General features: G+C 45.4%; 1 protein-coding gene across 5 annotated transcripts in view; it reads left to right on the top strand.

Moving 5' to 3' along the window:
• The window catches only part of tmtc4 (transmembrane O-mannosyltransferase targeting cadherins 4), a 62,289-nt gene that overhangs the window by 15,563 nt on the left and 28,391 nt on the right, over positions 1-18,335 (top strand). For all 5 annotated transcript variants that reach the window (XM_070891779.1, XM_070891778.1, XM_070891781.1 and 2 more), the window contains exons 4-9: positions 57-273; positions 1,527-1,614; positions 5,121-5,218; positions 5,350-5,442; positions 12,337-12,498; positions 14,011-14,213. In XM_070891779.1, the coding sequence (XP_070747880.1) occupies positions 57-273; positions 1,527-1,614; positions 5,121-5,218; positions 5,350-5,442; positions 12,337-12,498; positions 14,011-14,213 (861 nt within the window). The remainder of the gene's footprint in view (positions 1-56; positions 274-1,526; positions 1,615-5,120; positions 5,219-5,349; positions 5,443-12,336; positions 12,499-14,010; positions 14,214-18,335) is intronic.

Genomic DNA, 18,335 nt, shown 5'->3' with positions numbered 1-18,335 from the left:
GTACAGATTAAGCCTTTGTTTAATTTTAGATCTGTCTGTATTTTCTTCCCTTTTAGGTTGAACCACCTGATAGCTGGAGGATTGTATCCGGTTGGGTTTCACCTGGTCAACATTGCACTCCACAGTGTGATTTCTGTAATGACGCTGGATGTGTTCTCAGTACTTATCGGTGGTCTAGCACACGATGAGAAAGGGAAGCTGCTCAATATGGCACCAAAGGCATCGTTTCTAGCTGCAGTGCTCTTTGCCGTTCATCCAGTACACACGGAGAGTGTAAGTAAATGATTTCCAGGCAGGTTTAACACTGCTTGTACGTTTGTGGGAGGTCACTGCACAGCGTCCCTTTAAATCAACACTCCAGGATAATGTGTTTCTGTCCACCTTTAGTATTACACTTCTTGTATTTCAGGCAAGTAGTTTGTCGTTCTAAATAAAAAATAGCGTCTAAATCTCCTATCCTGTCCAATAGAAATGACAATTTTTCCATTTACAACAATAACTTGCATTTATATAGCACCTTTAACATAGTAAAACATCCACGGCGTTTCACCGGAGCATTATCGGACAAATGTTGACACCAAGCCACATAAGGGGATATTAGGACAGGTGTCCAAAAGCTTGATCAAAAAGGTAGGTTTTAAGGAGCTTCTTAAAGGAGGAAAGAGAGGTAGTGAGGTTTAGGGAGGGAATTACAGCACTTGGAGCTCAGGCAGCTGAAGGCCCAATCGCCAATGGTGGGGCGATTAAAATCGGGGTTGCTCAAGAGGCCAGGATTTGAGGAGCGCAAAAATCTCGGAGGGTTCTAGGGCTGGAGGAGGTTACAGAGATAGGGAGGGGTGAGGCAATGGAGGGATTTGAACATAAGGATGAGAATTTAAAAATCGAGGCGTTGCTGGACCGGGAGCCAGTGTAGGCCAGCGAGCACAGGGGTGAACAGGACGAGATGTAAGTTCGGACATGGGCAGGAGGGTGGTAGGTGGGAGGCCGGCCAGCAATTTATGAGCTGCATAAATAGTGTGTCAGCTGTGGCTCAGTGGGTAGTACACTTGCCTCTGAGTCAGAAGGTTGTGGGTTCAAGTTCCACTCCAGGGACTTGTGCACATAAAATCTAGGCTGACACTCCAGTGCAGTGCTGAGGGACTGTTGCACTGTCAGAGGTGCCGTCTTTCGGATGAGACGTTAAAACCGAGGCCCTGTCTGCTCTCTCAGGTGGCCGTAAAAGATCCCATGGCCACTATTTCGAAGAAGAGCAGGGGAGTTACCACCGGTATCCTGGCCAATATTTATCCCTCACTCAACGTAACAAAAACAGTTTATCTGGTCGTGGGAGCTTGCTGTGCGCAAATTGGCTGCTGCATTTCCCATATTACAACAGTAACTACACTGCAAAAATACTTCATTGGCTGCAAAGCGCTTTGAAATGTCCTGTGGTCGTGCAAGGCGCTATATAAATGTAAGTCTTTCTTTAAATCACCTTACAATGGTAATATTGGCACTCAATAGTCTGTTTGATTCTTGTCTTCCAGGTTGCTGGGATTGTTGGCAGAGCAGACCTCCTCTGCGCTCTATTCTTTATATTGTCCTTCATCAGCTACTGTAAAGCCTTTCGAAAATGTATGTATAATTGTTTAGTGATTCTGTGCTTCTAGAATGCATGCACCACACATCAACAGATAACCTGTTTGCACTGTCGCGCTAGTGAAGTAGACAGTGATGGTAATTTTAATCTATCGCCTGTCAGGAAACCCACGGGATCAGATGGGGAATGTTGGCTTCCATCCTGCCCGATATTAATATCCGTTAACTTGAGTGGGGAGTAAGTTCAGGTTGAATTTATTTTTAATTTATTCGTTTATGGGATGTGTGCATCGCTGGCGAGGCCAACATTTCCTACATTACAACAGTGACTACACTCCAAAAGTACTTCATTTGCTGTAAAAAGCTTCCGAGATGTCTGGTGGTCGTGAAAGGCGCTTTATAAATGCAAGTTTTTTTTCTTTGTTATTGCTCATCCCCAATTGCCCTTGAGAAGCTGGTGATGAGCCGTCTTCCTGAACTGCTGTTTTTTGTAGCAGTTTGGTACAACTGAGTGTCTCACTCGGCCATTTCAGAGGGCTGTTAAGAATCAACCACATTGCTGTGGGTCTGGAATCACACATAGGCCAGACCGGGTAAAGATGGCAGATTTCCTTTCCTAAAGGACAAGACCGTGTAAAACCAGTGTTGCAACATATTCCTATGTTCAAGACTCTATATTAATACCTGTTTTATTATAATAAGAACATAAGAAGGAGGAACAGGAGTAGGCCATACGGCCCCTCGAGCCTGCTCCACCATTCATTAAGATCATGGCGGATCTGATCATGGATCACTTCCCTACCCGTTCCCCATAACCTCTTATTGTTTAAGAAACTGTCTATTTCTGTCTTAAATTTATTCAATGTCCCAGCTTGCACAGCTCTCTGAGGCAGAGAATTCCACAGATTTACAACCCTCTGGGAGAAGAAATGTCGTCTCATCTCTGTTTTAAATGGGCGGCCCCTTATTCTAAGATCATGCCCTCTATTTCTAATAGAAACATAGAAAATAGGTGCAGGAGCAGACCATTCGGCCCTTTGAGCCTGCACCATCATTCAATAAGATCATGGCTGATCATGCATCTTCAGTACTTCAGTTCTGCCTTCTCTCCGTAACCCCTGATCCCTTTAGCCATAAGGGCCACATCTAACTCCCTTTAACTATATCCAATGAACTGGACTCAACAACTTTCTGTGGTAGAGAATTCCACAGGTTCACAATTCTCTGGGTGAAAAAGTTTCTCCTCATCTCGGTCCCTTATCCTGAGACTGTGATCCCTGGTTCTGGACTTCTCCATCATCAGGAACATTCTTCCTGCATCTAACCTGTCCAATCCCGTCAGAATTTTATATGATTCTATGCGATCCCCTCTCATTCTTCTAAATTCCAGTGAATATAAGCCTGGTCGATCCAGTCTTTCTTCATATGTCAGTCCTGCCATCCCGGGAATCAGTCTGGTGAACCTTCGCTGCACTTCTTTCAATATCAAAAATGCACTCAATACTCAAGGTGTGGTCTCACCAAGGCCCTGTACAATGGCGGCAAGACCTCCCTGCTCCTACACTCAAATCCTCTCGCTATGAAGGCCAACGTGCCATTTGCTTTCTTTACTGCTTGCCGTACCTGCATGCCTACTATCAATGACTGATGTAGCATGACACTCAGATCTTGTTGCACCTCCCCATTTACTAATCTGTCACCATTCAGATCATAATATGCCTTCCTGTTTTTGCCACCAAAGTGGACAACCTCACATTTATCCACATTATACTGCATCTGCCATGCATTTGCCCACTCACCTAACCTGTCCAATTCACCCTGCAGCCTCTTAGCATCCTCCTCACAGCTCACACTGCCACCCAGCTTAGTGTCATCTGCAAACTTGGAGATATTACATTCAATTCCTTCATCTAAATCGTTAATATATATTGTAAATAGCTGGGGTCCCAGCACCGAACCTTGCAGTACCCCACTAGCCTGCCATTCTGAAAAGGACCCGCTTATTCCTACTCTTTGCTTTCTGTCTGCCAACCAGTTCTCTATCCACGTCAATACATTACCCCCAATCCCATGTGCTTTAATTTTGCACACTAATCACTTTTGTGGGACCTTGTCAATAGCCTTTTCAAAGTCCAAATACAACACATCCACTAGTTCTCCCTTATCCACTCTATATCCTCAAACAATTTTAGAAGATTTGTCAAGCATGATTTCCCTTTCATAAATCCATGCTGACTTGGATTGATCCTGTCACTGCTTTCCAAATGCGCTGCAATTACATCTTTAATAATTGATTTCAGCATTTTCCCCACTACCGATGTCAGGCTAACTGGTCTATAATTCCCTGGTTTCTTTTTCCCTCCTATTTTAAAAAGTAGGGTTACATTAGCTACCCTCCAGTCCATCGGAACTGATCCAGAGTCCATGGAATGTTGGAAAATTTAATTTTGTTTCTTTTGTTTCAAAACTCAGCTTATGCTGGCAACCTGTGGGCTTCCAATTTGTTCCAACACAAACAGGCCTTGCCGTATAATCTACACTTTTAACATTTATACATACATAGAATCAATGTTCATCATTAATAAACACATTTATTCTTACACACTGCCTGTGGAAAGAGCCTAAACCAGCCACACAGCCCATCAGTGGAAACATCCTCTCTGCATCCACCTTGTCAAGCCCCCTCATAATCTTATACGTTTAGATAAGATCACCTCTCATTCTTCTGAATTCCAATGAGTAGAGGCCCAATCTACTCAACCTTTCCTCATAAGTCAACTCCCTCATCCCCGGAATCAACCGAGTGAACCTTCTCTGAACTGCCTCCAAAGCAAGTATATCCTTTCGTAAAAATAGAAACCAAAACTGCACGCAGTATTCCAGGTGTGGCCTCACCAATACCTTTATATAGCTGTAGTAAGACTTCTATGCTTTTATACTCCATCCCCTTTGCAATAAAGGCCAAGATACCATTGGCCTTCCTGATCACCTGCATACTATCCTTTTGTGTTTCATGCACAAGTACCCCCAGGTCCTGCTGTACTACAGCACTTTGCAATCTTTCTCCATTTAAATAATGCTCTTTGATTTTTTTTCTGCCAAGTGCATGACCTCACACTTTCCAACATTATACTCCATCTGCCAAATTTTTGCCCACTCACTTAGCCTGTCTATGTCCTTTTGCAGATTTTTTGTATCCTCTCACATTGCTTTTCCTCCCGTCTTTGTATCAAACTTGGCTGCGTTACACTCAGTCCCCTCTTCCAAGTCATTAATATAGATTGTAAATAGTTGGGGTCCCAGCACTGATCCCTGCGGCACCCTACTAGTTACTGGTTGCCAACCAGAGAATGAACCATTTATCCTGACTTTGTTCTCTGTTAGTTATCCAATCCTCTATCCATGCTAATATATTACCTCCAACCCCGTGAACTTTTATCTTGTGCAGTAACCTTTTTGTGGCACCTTGTCAAATGCCTTCTTAATCTTGATGTGGTAGTTGTAATCGGAATTAAGGCCAATTATTGGACTTTTTTTTTCAGGTGATACAGGAGGAGAGTTCTCCCTTCACTGGATACTTGCCAGCTTGTTGCTATGTGCCGTGGCGATGCTTTGCAAGGAGCAGGGTATCACAGTCCTGGTAAGAAAGTATCACTGTTGTTGAGGTGGAACAATGCATGTTTGTGCTTTTGCTGGTCTGTTAAAGTTGCTGTTGAGACTTTGCTAACTGAATGCTGGGTTATTTACGGTCTTGTTTGTGTGCACTCACAGGGTGTGAATATAGTGTTCGATGCGCTTGTGATCTGCAAAGTGGACATCCTACAACTAGGCATGGCATTGTTACGAAAAGACAAAATGCCCGAGGTAAAACTACGACTTGAGAATATTTCCCCCATGGACTTTGTTTCCTATTTGATCCTGAGCTGAGCTTCCGACCCTATCTCCTCTCCATCACCAAGTCCGCCTATTTCCACCTCCGTAACATCGCCCGTCTCCGCCCCTGCCTCAGCTCATCCACTGCTGAAACCCTCATCCATGCCTTTGTTTTCTCCAGACTCGGCTATTCCAATGCACTTCTGGCCGGCCTCCCATCTTCCACCCTCCGAAAACTTTAGCTCATCCCAAACTTTTCTGCCTCTGTCCTAACTCGCACCAAGTCCCGCTCACCCATCACTCCTGTGCTTGCTGCCCTACATTGGACACCTTGATTTTAAAATTCTCATCCTTGCGTTCAAATCCCTCGTGGCCTCGCCCCTTCCTTTCTCTAACCTCCTCCAGTTCTTCCCCGCCCCCCCCCCCCCCCCCGCCCTCAGATAACTGTGCTCCTCCAATTCTTGCCTCTTGCATATTCCCCGATTCTCATCGCTCCACAACTGGCGGCCATGTCTTCAGCTGCCTGGGCCCTAAGCTCTGGAATTCCCCCCTAAACCTCTCCACTTCTCTCTTCCATTAAGGCTCCTTAAAACCCAACCTCTTTGCCCAAGCTTTTGGTCACGTGTCCTAATACAGATATAACGTCCGTAACCGGGAACCTCGATACCGAAGCTATTTCAGTTTTTGGGTATTTCCGGATTTCGGAGACAATCTGACGTCCCGAATTCGGAAACCATTCGGCTGACTTTTAGGAATTTCCAGATTTCGGAGCATTGCATCCGACGGCCTGAATCCAGAAACCTCGGGGCTGGGCTGTGTATTTTTTGGGATTCCTGCTTGGAAAAAGGTATGTACAGCTTAAAAGTTCAGTTTTCGGGAAATTTTTCCGGATTCCTGACAACGACTCTTGCAATCTGCACAATGTCCTGTTTTCGGACAATTACAGTTTTTAGAAGTGCAGATTTCGGTCGTTCTACCTGTATCTCCTTGTTATGTATGTAAACCTGTAATTACCATGTCTAATCACCAGAAGGCTTATCCCCTGGAGTCCCAAGGGATCCCACAATCCCTTAATCCCTTGGGAGCACCTGTATATGGAGAGGCACTCTGAGATCTGTAATAAAGGACTACGGTTACACTTACTTTCAGCTTGCAGTATCTAGTCTGACTCCTTATCCAAGACATAACAACTGGCAATGAGATACAGTTGACGAACCCCAACGCAACAATGCAGAACAGTGGGCATCCTGGAGAAATTTTCGGAGGGAGATGATTGGGAAACCTTCGTGGAGCGACTTGACCAATACTTCGTGGCCAACGAGCTGGAAGGAGAAGTGAACGCTGCCAAACGAAGGGCGATCCTCACCGTTTGCGGGGCACCAACGTATGGCCTCATGAAAAACCTGCTCGCTCCAGCAAAACCCACAAACAAGTCGTACGATGAGTTGTGCACACTGGTCCGGGAGCATTTAAACCCGAAGGAAAGCGTTCTGATGGCGAGATATCAGTTCTACACGTACAAGAAGTCTGAAGGTCAGGAAGTGGTGAGCTATGTCGCCGAGCGAAGGCACCTTGCAGGACATTGCGAATTTGAAGGACACTTGGAGCATATGCTCAGGGACTGCTTTGTACTTGGCATTGGCCATGAAGTAATACTTCGAAAACTTTTGACTGTAGAGACCCCAACCTTGAGTAAAGCCATAGCGATAGCCCGGGCGTTTATCGCCACCAGTGACGATACCAAACAAATTTCCCAGCACACTAGTGCTGCAAGTACTGTGAACAAAGTAACGTTGTTTTCGAATCGAAATGTACATGGCATTTACACCCCCGTAGCTGCACGTCCGCAGATGGCTCAGAGTCCGCCAACAAGGGTGGTGAATACAAGGCAATTAACACCTTGTTGGCGCTGCAAGGGGTGATCATTGATTCCATTTATGCCGCTTCAAAGGATACGTTTGCAAGGGCTGTGGAACAATGGGACACCTCCAACGTATGTGCAGGCGAGCTGCAAACGCTGCTAATCCTGCAAACCACCATGTTCCAGAGGAGGACAGATCCATGGTGGATCATGACGAACCAGAGCCTCAGACCGAGGAGGCAGAGGTATATGGGGTGCACATATTTACCACAAGGTGTCCCCTGATAATGCTGAAGGTTGATTTTAAATGGACTCCCGGTGTCCATGGAGCTGGACACGGGCGCAAGCCAGTCAATAATGAGTAAAAAGACTTTCAATAAAGTGTGGTGCAACAAGGCTTCAAGGCCAGTCCTGACTCCCATTAGAACGTACACAAAGGAACTGATTCCTGTAATTGACAGTGCTACCGTAAAGGTCTCCTACGATGGAACGGTGCACGATTTACCACTCTAGGTGGTACTGGGCGATGGCCACATGCTGTTCGGCAGGAGCTGACTGGGAAAGAAATGCTGGAACTGGGATGACGTCCGAGCGCTTTCGTCCGTCGACGACACCTCGTGCCCAGGTCCTAAGCAAGTTCACCTCGCTGTTCGAACCAGGCATCGGGAAGTTCCAAGGAGCAAAATTGCAGATCTGTTTGATTCCGGGGGTGCGACCCATCCATCACAAGGCGAGAGCGGTACCTTACATGACGAGAGAGAGGGTGGGGATCGAGCTGGACAGGCTGCAACAAGAGGGCATCATTTCACCGATCGAATTCAATGAGTGGGCCAGTCCGATTGTTCCAGTCCTCAAGGGAGACGACACTGTCAGAATCTGTGGTGATTACAAGTAACTATCAATCGTTTCTCACTGCAAGATCAATACCCGCTACCAAAGGCAGACGACCTATTTGCGATGCTGGCGGGAGGGAAAACGTTCACGAAGCTGGACTTGACCTCGGCCTACATGACGCAGGAGCTGGAGGAATGTTCGAAAGGCCTCCCCTGCATAAACACGCACAAAGATCTTTTTGTTTACAACAGGTGTCCGTTTGGGATTCAATCAGCTGCGGCGGTATTCCAGAGGAACATGGAAAGCTTGCTGAAGGCGGTTCCACACACCGTGGTCTTCCAGGACGACATCTTGGTTACAGGTCGGGACACCGTCGAGCACCTGCAGAACCTGGAGGAGGTTCTTAGTCGGCTTAATCATGTGGGGCTCAGGCTAAAACGCTCGAAGTGCGTTTTCCTGGCGCCTGAAGTGGAGTTCCTGGGGAGAAGAATCGCGGCGGACGGCATCAGGCCCACCGATTCGAAGATGGAGGCAATCAAAAACGCACCGAGACCACAGAACGTGACGGAGCTGCTGCCGTTTCTAGAACTTCTAAACTATTTTGGTAACTTCTTACTGGGTCTTAGCACATTGTTAGAAGCCCTGCACTCTTTAATGCGTAAAGGAGATGAATGGGTATGGGGTAAAAGCCAAGAAAATGGCTTTGAGAAAGCTAGGAAGCTGTTATGTTCAAACAAATTACTTGTGTTGTACGATCCATATAAACGTTTGGTACTAGCATGTGATGCGTCGTTGTACGGGGTCGGGTGTGTATTGCAACAAGTTAATGAATTTGGGAAATTGCAACCGGTTACTTATGCATCCAGAAGTCTGTCTAAGGCCGATAGGGCCTACAGTATGATCGAAAAAGAAACGTTAGCCTGTGTTTACGGGGTTAAGAAAATGCATCAATATCTGTTCGGGCTCAAATTTGAATTAGAAACCGACCATAAGCTGCTTATATTCCTCTCTTCTGAAAATAGGGGGATAAATACAAATGCATCGGCCCGCATCCAGAGATGGGCGCTCACGTTGTCTACATACAACTACACCATCCGCCACAGGTCAGGCACAGAAAACTGTGCCAATGCTCTCAATAGGCTGCCATTGCCCAACACCGGGGTGGAGATGGCACAGCCTGCAGATTTAGTTATGGTAATGGAAGCATTCGAGAGTGAGCAATTACCTGTTACCGCCCGACAGATTAGAACCTGGATGAGCAAGGACCCCTTACTGTTCTTAGTAAAAAAACTGTGTGCTCTACGGGAGTTGGTCTAGTGTCCCAGTGGAAATGCAGGAAGAGATAAAGCCGTTCCAGTGGCGCAAAGATGAAATGTCTATACAGGCAGTCTGCCTCCTATGGGGTAATCAGGTAGTTGTGTCAAAAAAGGACAGGGACACTTTCATTAGTGATCTCCAAAGTACCCACCCAGGCATTGTAATGATGAAAGCGATAGCCAGATCTCTCATGTGGTGGCCCAGTATCGATGCAGACTTAGAGTCCTGTGTGCACAAATGTAATACATGTTCCCAGTTAAGCAATGCACCCAGGGAGGCGCCACTAAGTTTATGGCCTTGGCCCTCCGTGGTCTAGGGTTCATGTCGACTATGCAGGCCCATTCTTGGGAAAAATGTGTTTAGTGGTTGTAGATGTGTACTCCAAATGGATTGAATGTGTGATAATGTTGGCAAGCACATCCGCTGCCACCATTGGAAGCCCACGGGCCATGTTTGCCACACACAGCCTGCCTGATGTCCTTGTAAGTGACAATGGGCCGTGCTTTACCAGTGCCGAATTCAAGGAACTCATGACCACAATGGGATCAAACATGTCACGTCTGACCCGTTTAAACCAGCGTCCAACGGTCAGGCAGAACGAGCAGTTCAAACAATCAAGCAAAGCTTGAAAAGGGTAACTGAAGGCTCACTGCACACTCAATTATCCCGAGTCCTGCTTAGTTATCGCACAAGACCCCACTCACTCACTGGGGTCCCTCCCGCTGAACTGCTCATGAAAAGGGCACTGAAGACAAGGCGTTCGTTAGTCCACCCTGATCTACACGAACAGGTAGACAGCAGGCGGCTTCAACAGAATACATATCATGATCGCGCAAATGCGTCACGCGAAATTGAAGTAAATGATCCTGTATTTGTGTTAAACTATGGACAAGGTCCCAAGTGGATTGCTGGCACTGTTTTGGCCAAAGAGGGGAGTAGGGTGTTTGTTGTCAAACTCGCAAATGGACTCATCTGCAGAAAACACTTGGATCAAACCAAACTCAGATTTACGGACTATCTAGAACAACCCACAATAGACTCTATCTTTTTCGATCCTCCAACACACACACAAGTGGCAACCGACCAGCAGTTGACCACGAAGCAGAACCTATCACCCGCAGCAGCCCAGCAAGACTCACCATCCCCAGCAGTCCAGCAAGGCCCAACAAACGACTCACCAACACCAGCATTTGCACTGAGATGATCAACCAGGGAAAGGAAGGCCCCAGATCGACTTACATTGTAAATAGTTACGCTATTGACTTTGGCGGGGAGGGGAGGGTGGGGGGTGGAGAGTGTTATGTATGTAAACCTGTAATTACCATATCTAACCACCAGAGGGCTTATCCCCTGGAGTCCCAAGGGATCCCACAATCCCTTGGGAGTACCTGTATATAAGGAGGCCTTACAGGCTGGAGAGGCACTCTGAGATCTGTAATAAAGGACTACGGTCACACTTACTTTGAGCTTGCAGTATCTAGTCTTATCCAAGACATAACACTCCTTATGTGGCTTGGTATCAAATTTTGTTTGGTAACACTCCTGTGAAGCACCTTGGGATGTTTTTACTATGTTAAAGTTGCTATATAGATGCAAGTTGGTTCTTATTATGCAAGGTTTTATTTTCCTTCCTCTCTCCTTTTAGGTTCTCGCTTATCCCTTCCCCCTGCCTCTCGAGTCAGAGTCGTGGGTTCAAGTTCCACTCCAGAGACTTGAGCAACAAAAAAATCTAGGCAGTGCAGTTCTGAGGGAGCACTGCAATGTCAGAGGTGCCGTCTTTTGGATGAGACCTTAAACTGAGGCCCTGTCTGCTCCCTCAGGTGGACGTAAAAGATTCCATGGCACTATTTTGAAGAAGAGCAGGGGAGTTCTCCCTGATGTCCTCGGCCAATATTTATCCCTCAATCAACATCACTAAAAACAGATTATCTGGTCATTATCACATTGCTGTTTGTGAGAGCCTGCCGTGTGCTAATTGGCTGCCGCATTTCCTACATTACAATAGTGACTACACTCCAAAAGTACTTCATTGGCTGTAAAGCGCTTTTGAGACTTCTGGTGGTTGTGAAAGGCGCTATATAAATCCAAGTGCTTTTTCCCCTTCCAACTCCAGGTACATACCATTCTTTACTGATCTGGTCTCGGGCCTCTGCTGTGGTTCTGAGAGTTCCGGTTATTCCATCCCTCCTTCCACTGGATGGCACAGTTGAACCTAAAACCTTTTTATTTGTAAAATTTCCTTTTATATCATTTGTTTAGATTAAGAAAATCTGAGCTTGAGGGTGGGCAAACCGGTCTCAGCTATCTACACTGCAATTTAAGGCCAGCTGCGAGTAAGTGTTTGAGACTGGCCTGTGATGACTCAAAACAGTAAGTCGGTAGGGTAGACGTAGAAAGGATGTTTCTGCTTGAGTCCAAAACTAGAGGCCATAACTACAAGATGGTCACCGGTAAATCCAACAGGGAATTCAGGAGAAACTTCTTTACTCAGAGAATGGTGAGAATGTAGAATTCGCTACCACAGGGAGTGGTTGAGGCAAATAGCGTAGATTCATTTAGGGGAAGCTAGATAAACATGTGAGGGAGAAAGGAATAGAAGGATATGCGATAGGGTAGATGAAGAGGGATGGGGGAGGAGCCCTGTGTGGAGCATAAACACCACCATAGACCAGTTGGGCTGAATGGCCTGTTTCAGTGCTGTGCATTCTATTTAATTATATTAAAAGAATACCTTTTTTTTTTAAGTAAATTAAAAATATTATATGGGGTCTTCAGTTTGTTCATGTGGGGACAAAATCCCGATTGCAGGATATTTTGAAGCATTTTTCCACTCCGGTTTCTTTCATTGACTCTTTCTTGTGCCTGCTCCTCAGAAAAATCTGACGTGGAGAAGAGGACTTTTTACCCGAATTCTCCTGGTGGCATCTGGCGGAATAGTGCTGCTCTACGGCCGCTGGAGGATCATGGGCTCGGGGCCCCCGGCCTTCACTGAAGTAGATAACCCAGCGTCGTTTGCAGACAGCGTCCTTGTGCGAGTAAGCATGCGACGCTCCATTGGAAAAGGAAGTGCTCTGCATTTTTATAATTCAAAACAAATGGTTCACAAACCAATAGCTTTAAATTTTAAGAATGTTTGTGTTAATATATAATGGTGTATATAGTTATATTACATCGAGTCTACAGCACAGAAATAGGCCATTCAGCCAAACTGTTCCAGGCTCCACACAAGCTTCCTCCCACCCCTCTTCATCTAAACCTGTCCAAACCTATCAGCATAACCTTTTATGTGTTGTGAAATAGTAGTTAAGCACCCAGAATTTAGTTCCTTATTTAAAGTGTACTGTATGTGGAAGTACCAGGTAAAGGCTGCGGTATTTTGTACAGAGGAAAGGGAACGTCAGACTGAGGCATTGGGCTGTAACTCATATCTTACAGTAGTTTGCAAAAGATAAACTGAGCTGCTCATCATATAGAATTACTTGGAATCTACAGCACAGAAACAGGCCATTCGGCTCAACTGGTCCAGGCCGCTGTTTATGCTCCACACGAGTCTCGTCTCACCCTCATGTATGTATCTAGCTTCCCCTTAAATGCATCTTATATCATATATATATATTTGGAAATTTTAACAAGAATCCATTTCCTAACTCCTGTGTCCAATATTTTTACATTTCTCGATTTGGGGAATTATTTTTATTGCTAAACCTTTTATAAATCACTGGTTAGGCCTCAGCTGGAGTATTGTGTCCAACTCTGGGCTTCACATTTTAGGAAGGTTGTCAAGACCTTGGAGAGAGTGCAGAGGAATTTACTAGAATGTTACCAGGGATATGGAACTTCAGACACGTGGAGAGACTGGAGAAGCCGGGATTGTTCCCCTTCGAGCAGAGAAGGTGAAGAGAAGATTAAATAGAGGTGTTTCACAATTATGAAGGGGTTTTGATAGTGAATGAGGAGAAACTGTTTCCACTGGCAAGAGGGTCGGTAACCAGAGGAGACAGATTTAAGGTAATTGACAAAAAATCCAGAGGGGAAAATATTTTACGCAGCGAGTTGTTGTGATCTGGAACGCTCTGTTTGAAAGGGCGGTGAAAGCAGATTCAATAGTATTTTTCAAAAGGGAATTGGAAAATACTTGAAAAGGAAACATTTGCAGGGCTATAGGGAAAGAGCAGGGGGAGTGGGACTAATTGGATAGTTCTTTCAAAGAGCCAGCACAGACACGATGGGCAGAGTGGCCTCCTTCTGTGCTGTATCATTGGATGATCTGAGCTGCTCATCAGTATCGTGGTACAAATTCTCTGGACTTTCTGTGCTAACAACCATCAGTATCAAAATCACAGGGTGTCACACTTTGCAGCTTCTTGCAACCCTGCCTAATCTATAAAGCAAAAGGTAATGGCATCAGTCCTTCAGTGTGTAGTTTTGTTTGTGATGTAAAACACAGTTCAGTTGCATGATTGATTTTCAGTCATGTTATTGGGCGAAATGGATTACTTTTTAAAAAAAAAAAATCTGATGTTGTGCTTTTTTACTTTGTTTATCAGGCTGTTAATTATAATTACTACTACTCTCTGAATACATGGCTACTTGTGTGTCCCTGGTGGCTGTGCTTTGATTGGTCAATGGGCTGTATTCCTCTGATTAAGTCGGTCAGCGACATTAGACTGTTTGCCCCTCTCGTACTTTGGTTCTTCCTCTTTGGCATCATGGTACAAGCTTTGTGCTCCAGAAACACAGATGAAAGAAGGTAATGTGTTTGGTTTTGATAAATATTTACTGTAACAAGTTGCATATGAACTAAGTCACTGCAACCTTATTATATTGGGCATGCAGATGAGATCCGAGAAAATACATGGAATTTAAAAAAAATGCTTTCCTTAATTTTTTTTCCCTGTTTATTACTTTTTTTAAAAATCCCATGTGCTGTGACTAGAGAAGATGGGGTTGCTTTCCTTGAAGTGTAGTCACTGTCATCATCAGAGGCAGTCCCTCGAAATCGAGGAAGGCTTGCTTCCACTCTTAAAAGTGAGTTCTTAGGTGACTGAACAGTCCAGTACAGGAATTACAGTCTCTGTCACAGGTGGGACAGACAGTGGTTGACGGAAAGGGTGGGTGGGGAGTCTGGTTTGCCACACGCTCCTTCCGCTGCCTGCGCTTGTTTTCTGCATGCTCTCGGCAATGAGACTCGAGGTGCTCAGCGCCCTCCCAGATGCTTTTCCTCCACTTAGGGCAGTCTTTGGCCAGGGACTCCCAGATGTCGGTGGGGACGTTGCATTTCATCAAGGAGGCTTTGAGGGTGTCCTTCAAACGTTTCCTCTGCCCACCTGGGGCTCGCTTGCCGTGTAGGAGTTCCGAGTAGAGCACTTGCTTTGGGAATCTTGTGTCAGGCATGCGAACAATGTGGCCCGCCCAACGGAGCTGGTCTAGTGTAGTCAGTGCTTAGATGCTGGGGATGTTGGCCTGAATGAGGACACTTAACATTGGAGTGGAACTAAACTATAGAACCAGTGAGAACCTGTTCAACATTCGTCACCTTCAGGCCAGATCCAAGACCATCCCATCCTCTGTCGTAGTCACTGTAGTAATGTGACAAACACGGCAGGAAATTTGCACACATCAAGCTCCCACAAACAGCAATGTGTTAATGACCAAATAATCTGTATTAGTGATGTTGATTATGGGATAAATATTGGACCAGGACACCGGGGATAACTGCCCTGCTCTTCTTCGATACAGTGCCATGAAATCATTTGCATACACCTAAGAGAGCAGATGGGATCTCGGTCTAACGTCTTAGAGCAGAGATGGTTAAGGAGAGATTTAATAGAGGTGTTTAATATCATGAGGGGTTTATAATAGAGTAAATAAGGTGAAACTGTTTCCAGTGACAGGAGGATCGGTAACCAGACGACAGGAAAGTAAACTAGCGCAAAATATAAAAACAGATAGCAAGAGTTTCTATAGGTATATAAAAAGGAAAAGGGTGGCTAAAGTAAATGTTGGTTCCTTAGAGGACGAGACCGGGGAACATGGAGGTGGCAAAAACTCTGAACTAATATTTTGCATCAGTCTTTACGGTAGAGGACACTAACAATATTTCCACAATAGTCTAGAGGCTATCCATTGGGAGAGGAACTTAACACAATCACAATCACTATGGAGGTGGTACTCAGTAAGATAATGGGACTAAAGGCAAATAAATCCCCTGGACCTGATGGCTTGCATCCTAGGGTCTTAAGAGAAGTAGCGGCAGGGATTGTGGATGCATTGGTTGTAATTTACCAAAATTCCCTGGATTCTGGGGAGGTCCCAGCAGATTGGAAAATTGCAAATGTAACGCCCCTATTTAAAAAAAGGAGGCAGACAAAAAGCAAGAAACTATAGACCAGTTAGCCTAACATCTATGGTTGGGAAAATGTTGGAGTTCATTATTCAAGAAGCAGTAGCAGGACATTTGGAAAAGCAAAATTCGGTCAGGCAGAGTCAGCATGGATTTATGAAGGGGAAGTCATGTTTGACAAATTTGCTGGAATTCTTTGAGGATGCAATGAACAGGATGGATAAAGGGGAACCGGTGGATGTGATGTATTTGGACTTCCAGAAGGCATTTGACAAGGTGCCACATAAAAGGTTACTGCACAAGATAAAAGTGGGGATAATATATTGGCATGGATAGAGGATTGGCTAACTAACAGAGAATAGAGAGTTGGGATAAATGATTCATTCTCTGGTTAGCAACCAGTAACTAGTGGGATGTCGCAGGGATCAGTGCTGGGACCCCAACTATTTACAATCTATATTAACGACTTGGAAGAAGGGACTGAATAACGTAGCCAAGTTTGCTGATGATACAAAGATGGGAGGAAAAGAAATGTGTGAGGAGGACACAAAAAAATCTGCAAAAGGACATAGACAGGCTAAGTGAGTGGGCAAAAATTTGGCAGATGGAGTATAATGTCGTAAAGTGTAAGGTCATGCACTTTGGCAGAAAAAAATCAAAGAGCAAGTTGTTATTTAAATGGAGAAAGATTGCAAAGTGCCGCAGTACAGCGGGACCTGGGGGTACTTGTGCATGAAACACAAAAGGATTGACAGGTACAGCAAGTGATCAGGAAGGCCAATGGTATCTTGGCCTTTATTGCAAAGGGGATGGAGTATAAAAGCAGGGAAGCCTTACTACAATTATATAAAGTATTGGTAAGGCCACACCTGGAATACTGCGTGCAATTTTGGTTTCCATTTTTGCGAAAGGATACACTTGCTTTTGAGGCAGTTCAGAGAAGGTTCACTAGGTTGATTCCGGAGATGAGGGGGTTGACTAATGAGGAAAGGTTGAGTAGGTTGGGCCTCTACTCATTGGAATTCAGAAGAATAAGAGGTGATCTTATCGAAACATATACGATTGTGAGGGGGCTTGACAAGGTGGATGCAGAGAGGATGTTTCCACTGATGGGGGAGTCAAGAACTAGAGGGCACGATCTTAGAATAAGGGGCCGCCCATTTAAAACAGAGATGAGGAGAAATTTCTTCTCTGAGGGTTGTAAATCTCTGGAATTCGCTGCCTCAGAGAGCTGTGGATGCTGGGACATTGAAAAAATTTAAGACAGCAATAAACAGTTTCTTAAACGATAAGGGTTATGGGGAGCGGGCGGGGGAGTGGAGCTGAGTCCATGATCAGATCAGCCATGATCTTATTGAATGGCGGAGCAGGCTCGAGGAGCCGTATGGCCTACTCCTGTTCCTATTTCTTATCTTCTTGTTTAAGATCATTGCAAAAGAACCAGAAAGGAGATGAGAACTTTTTTAATGCAGCGAGTTGTTGTGATCTGGAATGCGCTGCCTGAAGGGGCAGTGGAAGCAGTTTCAATAGTAACTTTCAAAAGGAGAATTGGTTAAGTACTTGTAAAGGAAAAAAAGCTGCAGCGCTATGGAGAAAGAGTGGGACTAATTGGATCGCTCTTTCAAAGAGCCGGCACAGGCACGATGGGCCGAATGGCCTCCTTCTGTACTGTAAGATTCTGCAGAGTGAGGAAGGCAGAATGTTTTCTCTGAAGACATGTGCTAGTTGTATTCCTGAGCTAGTTGGTGGGAAGTACACAGGTCCAGTATCGATTCATTATTCAATCTTTCCTCCTTTATCATGTTTAAGTGAGTCTTCTGGGAGAAGTAGTTGAATGGAGAAATATTGGCCCCAAGTTTCCACACGCGGCAAAACAGGCGCCCCTCCGAGCTGGGCGCCCGTTTTTCGCGCCGAAAACGGCGCCTGAAAAAAAACGCGGTATTCTCGAGCGCCTTGCAGCTCGATGTCTGCTTGGCGTGGCGCACAGGGGGCGGAGCCTACCACTCGCGGCGATTTTGTAAGTAGGAGGGGGCGGGTACAATTTAAATGAGTTTTTTTGGTGCCGGCAACCCTGCGCGTGCGCGTTGGAGCGTTCGCGCACGCGCAGTCTGAAGTAAACATTGGCACTCGGCCATTTTAAAAAGTGCTGCAGAAAAAGTGAAAATTTCTTTATTGAACCCTTGCAAAGGCTTGCATTTAAATTTTCTTGATATTTCTGTGTGTGAGGGAGTGCATTCTGTAACTAAAGATAGACTGTGATAAACGGGACACATGCACTTGTTTGAGACTATTCAAATTCTTTGTAGCTGTTCAATTTTTAAAATTTTTTAATAAAACCACATTGTCCCTTCCATGATCAGCACTGAGGCTTCTTGCAGCTTTCTCCCCCTGCCGTCGGTCGGTCCTGACGGCAAACCGCTGCCTCAAGCACTGAGGCTTCTTGCAGCTTTCTCCCCCTGCCGTCGATCGGGCCCGACGGCAAACCGCTGCCTGAAAGGCCTGCCTGAAGCACTTTCACGCAGGTAGGAA

Source organism: Pristiophorus japonicus, chromosome 10 (genome assembly GCF_044704955.1).
Source record: "Pristiophorus japonicus isolate sPriJap1 chromosome 10, sPriJap1.hap1, whole genome shotgun sequence".
NCBI lineage: Eukaryota > Metazoa > Chordata > Chondrichthyes > Pristiophoridae > Pristiophorus > Pristiophorus japonicus.
The sequence above is the reverse complement of the archived record's forward strand: the minus strand, read 5'-3'. Positions and strand labels throughout refer to the sequence as shown.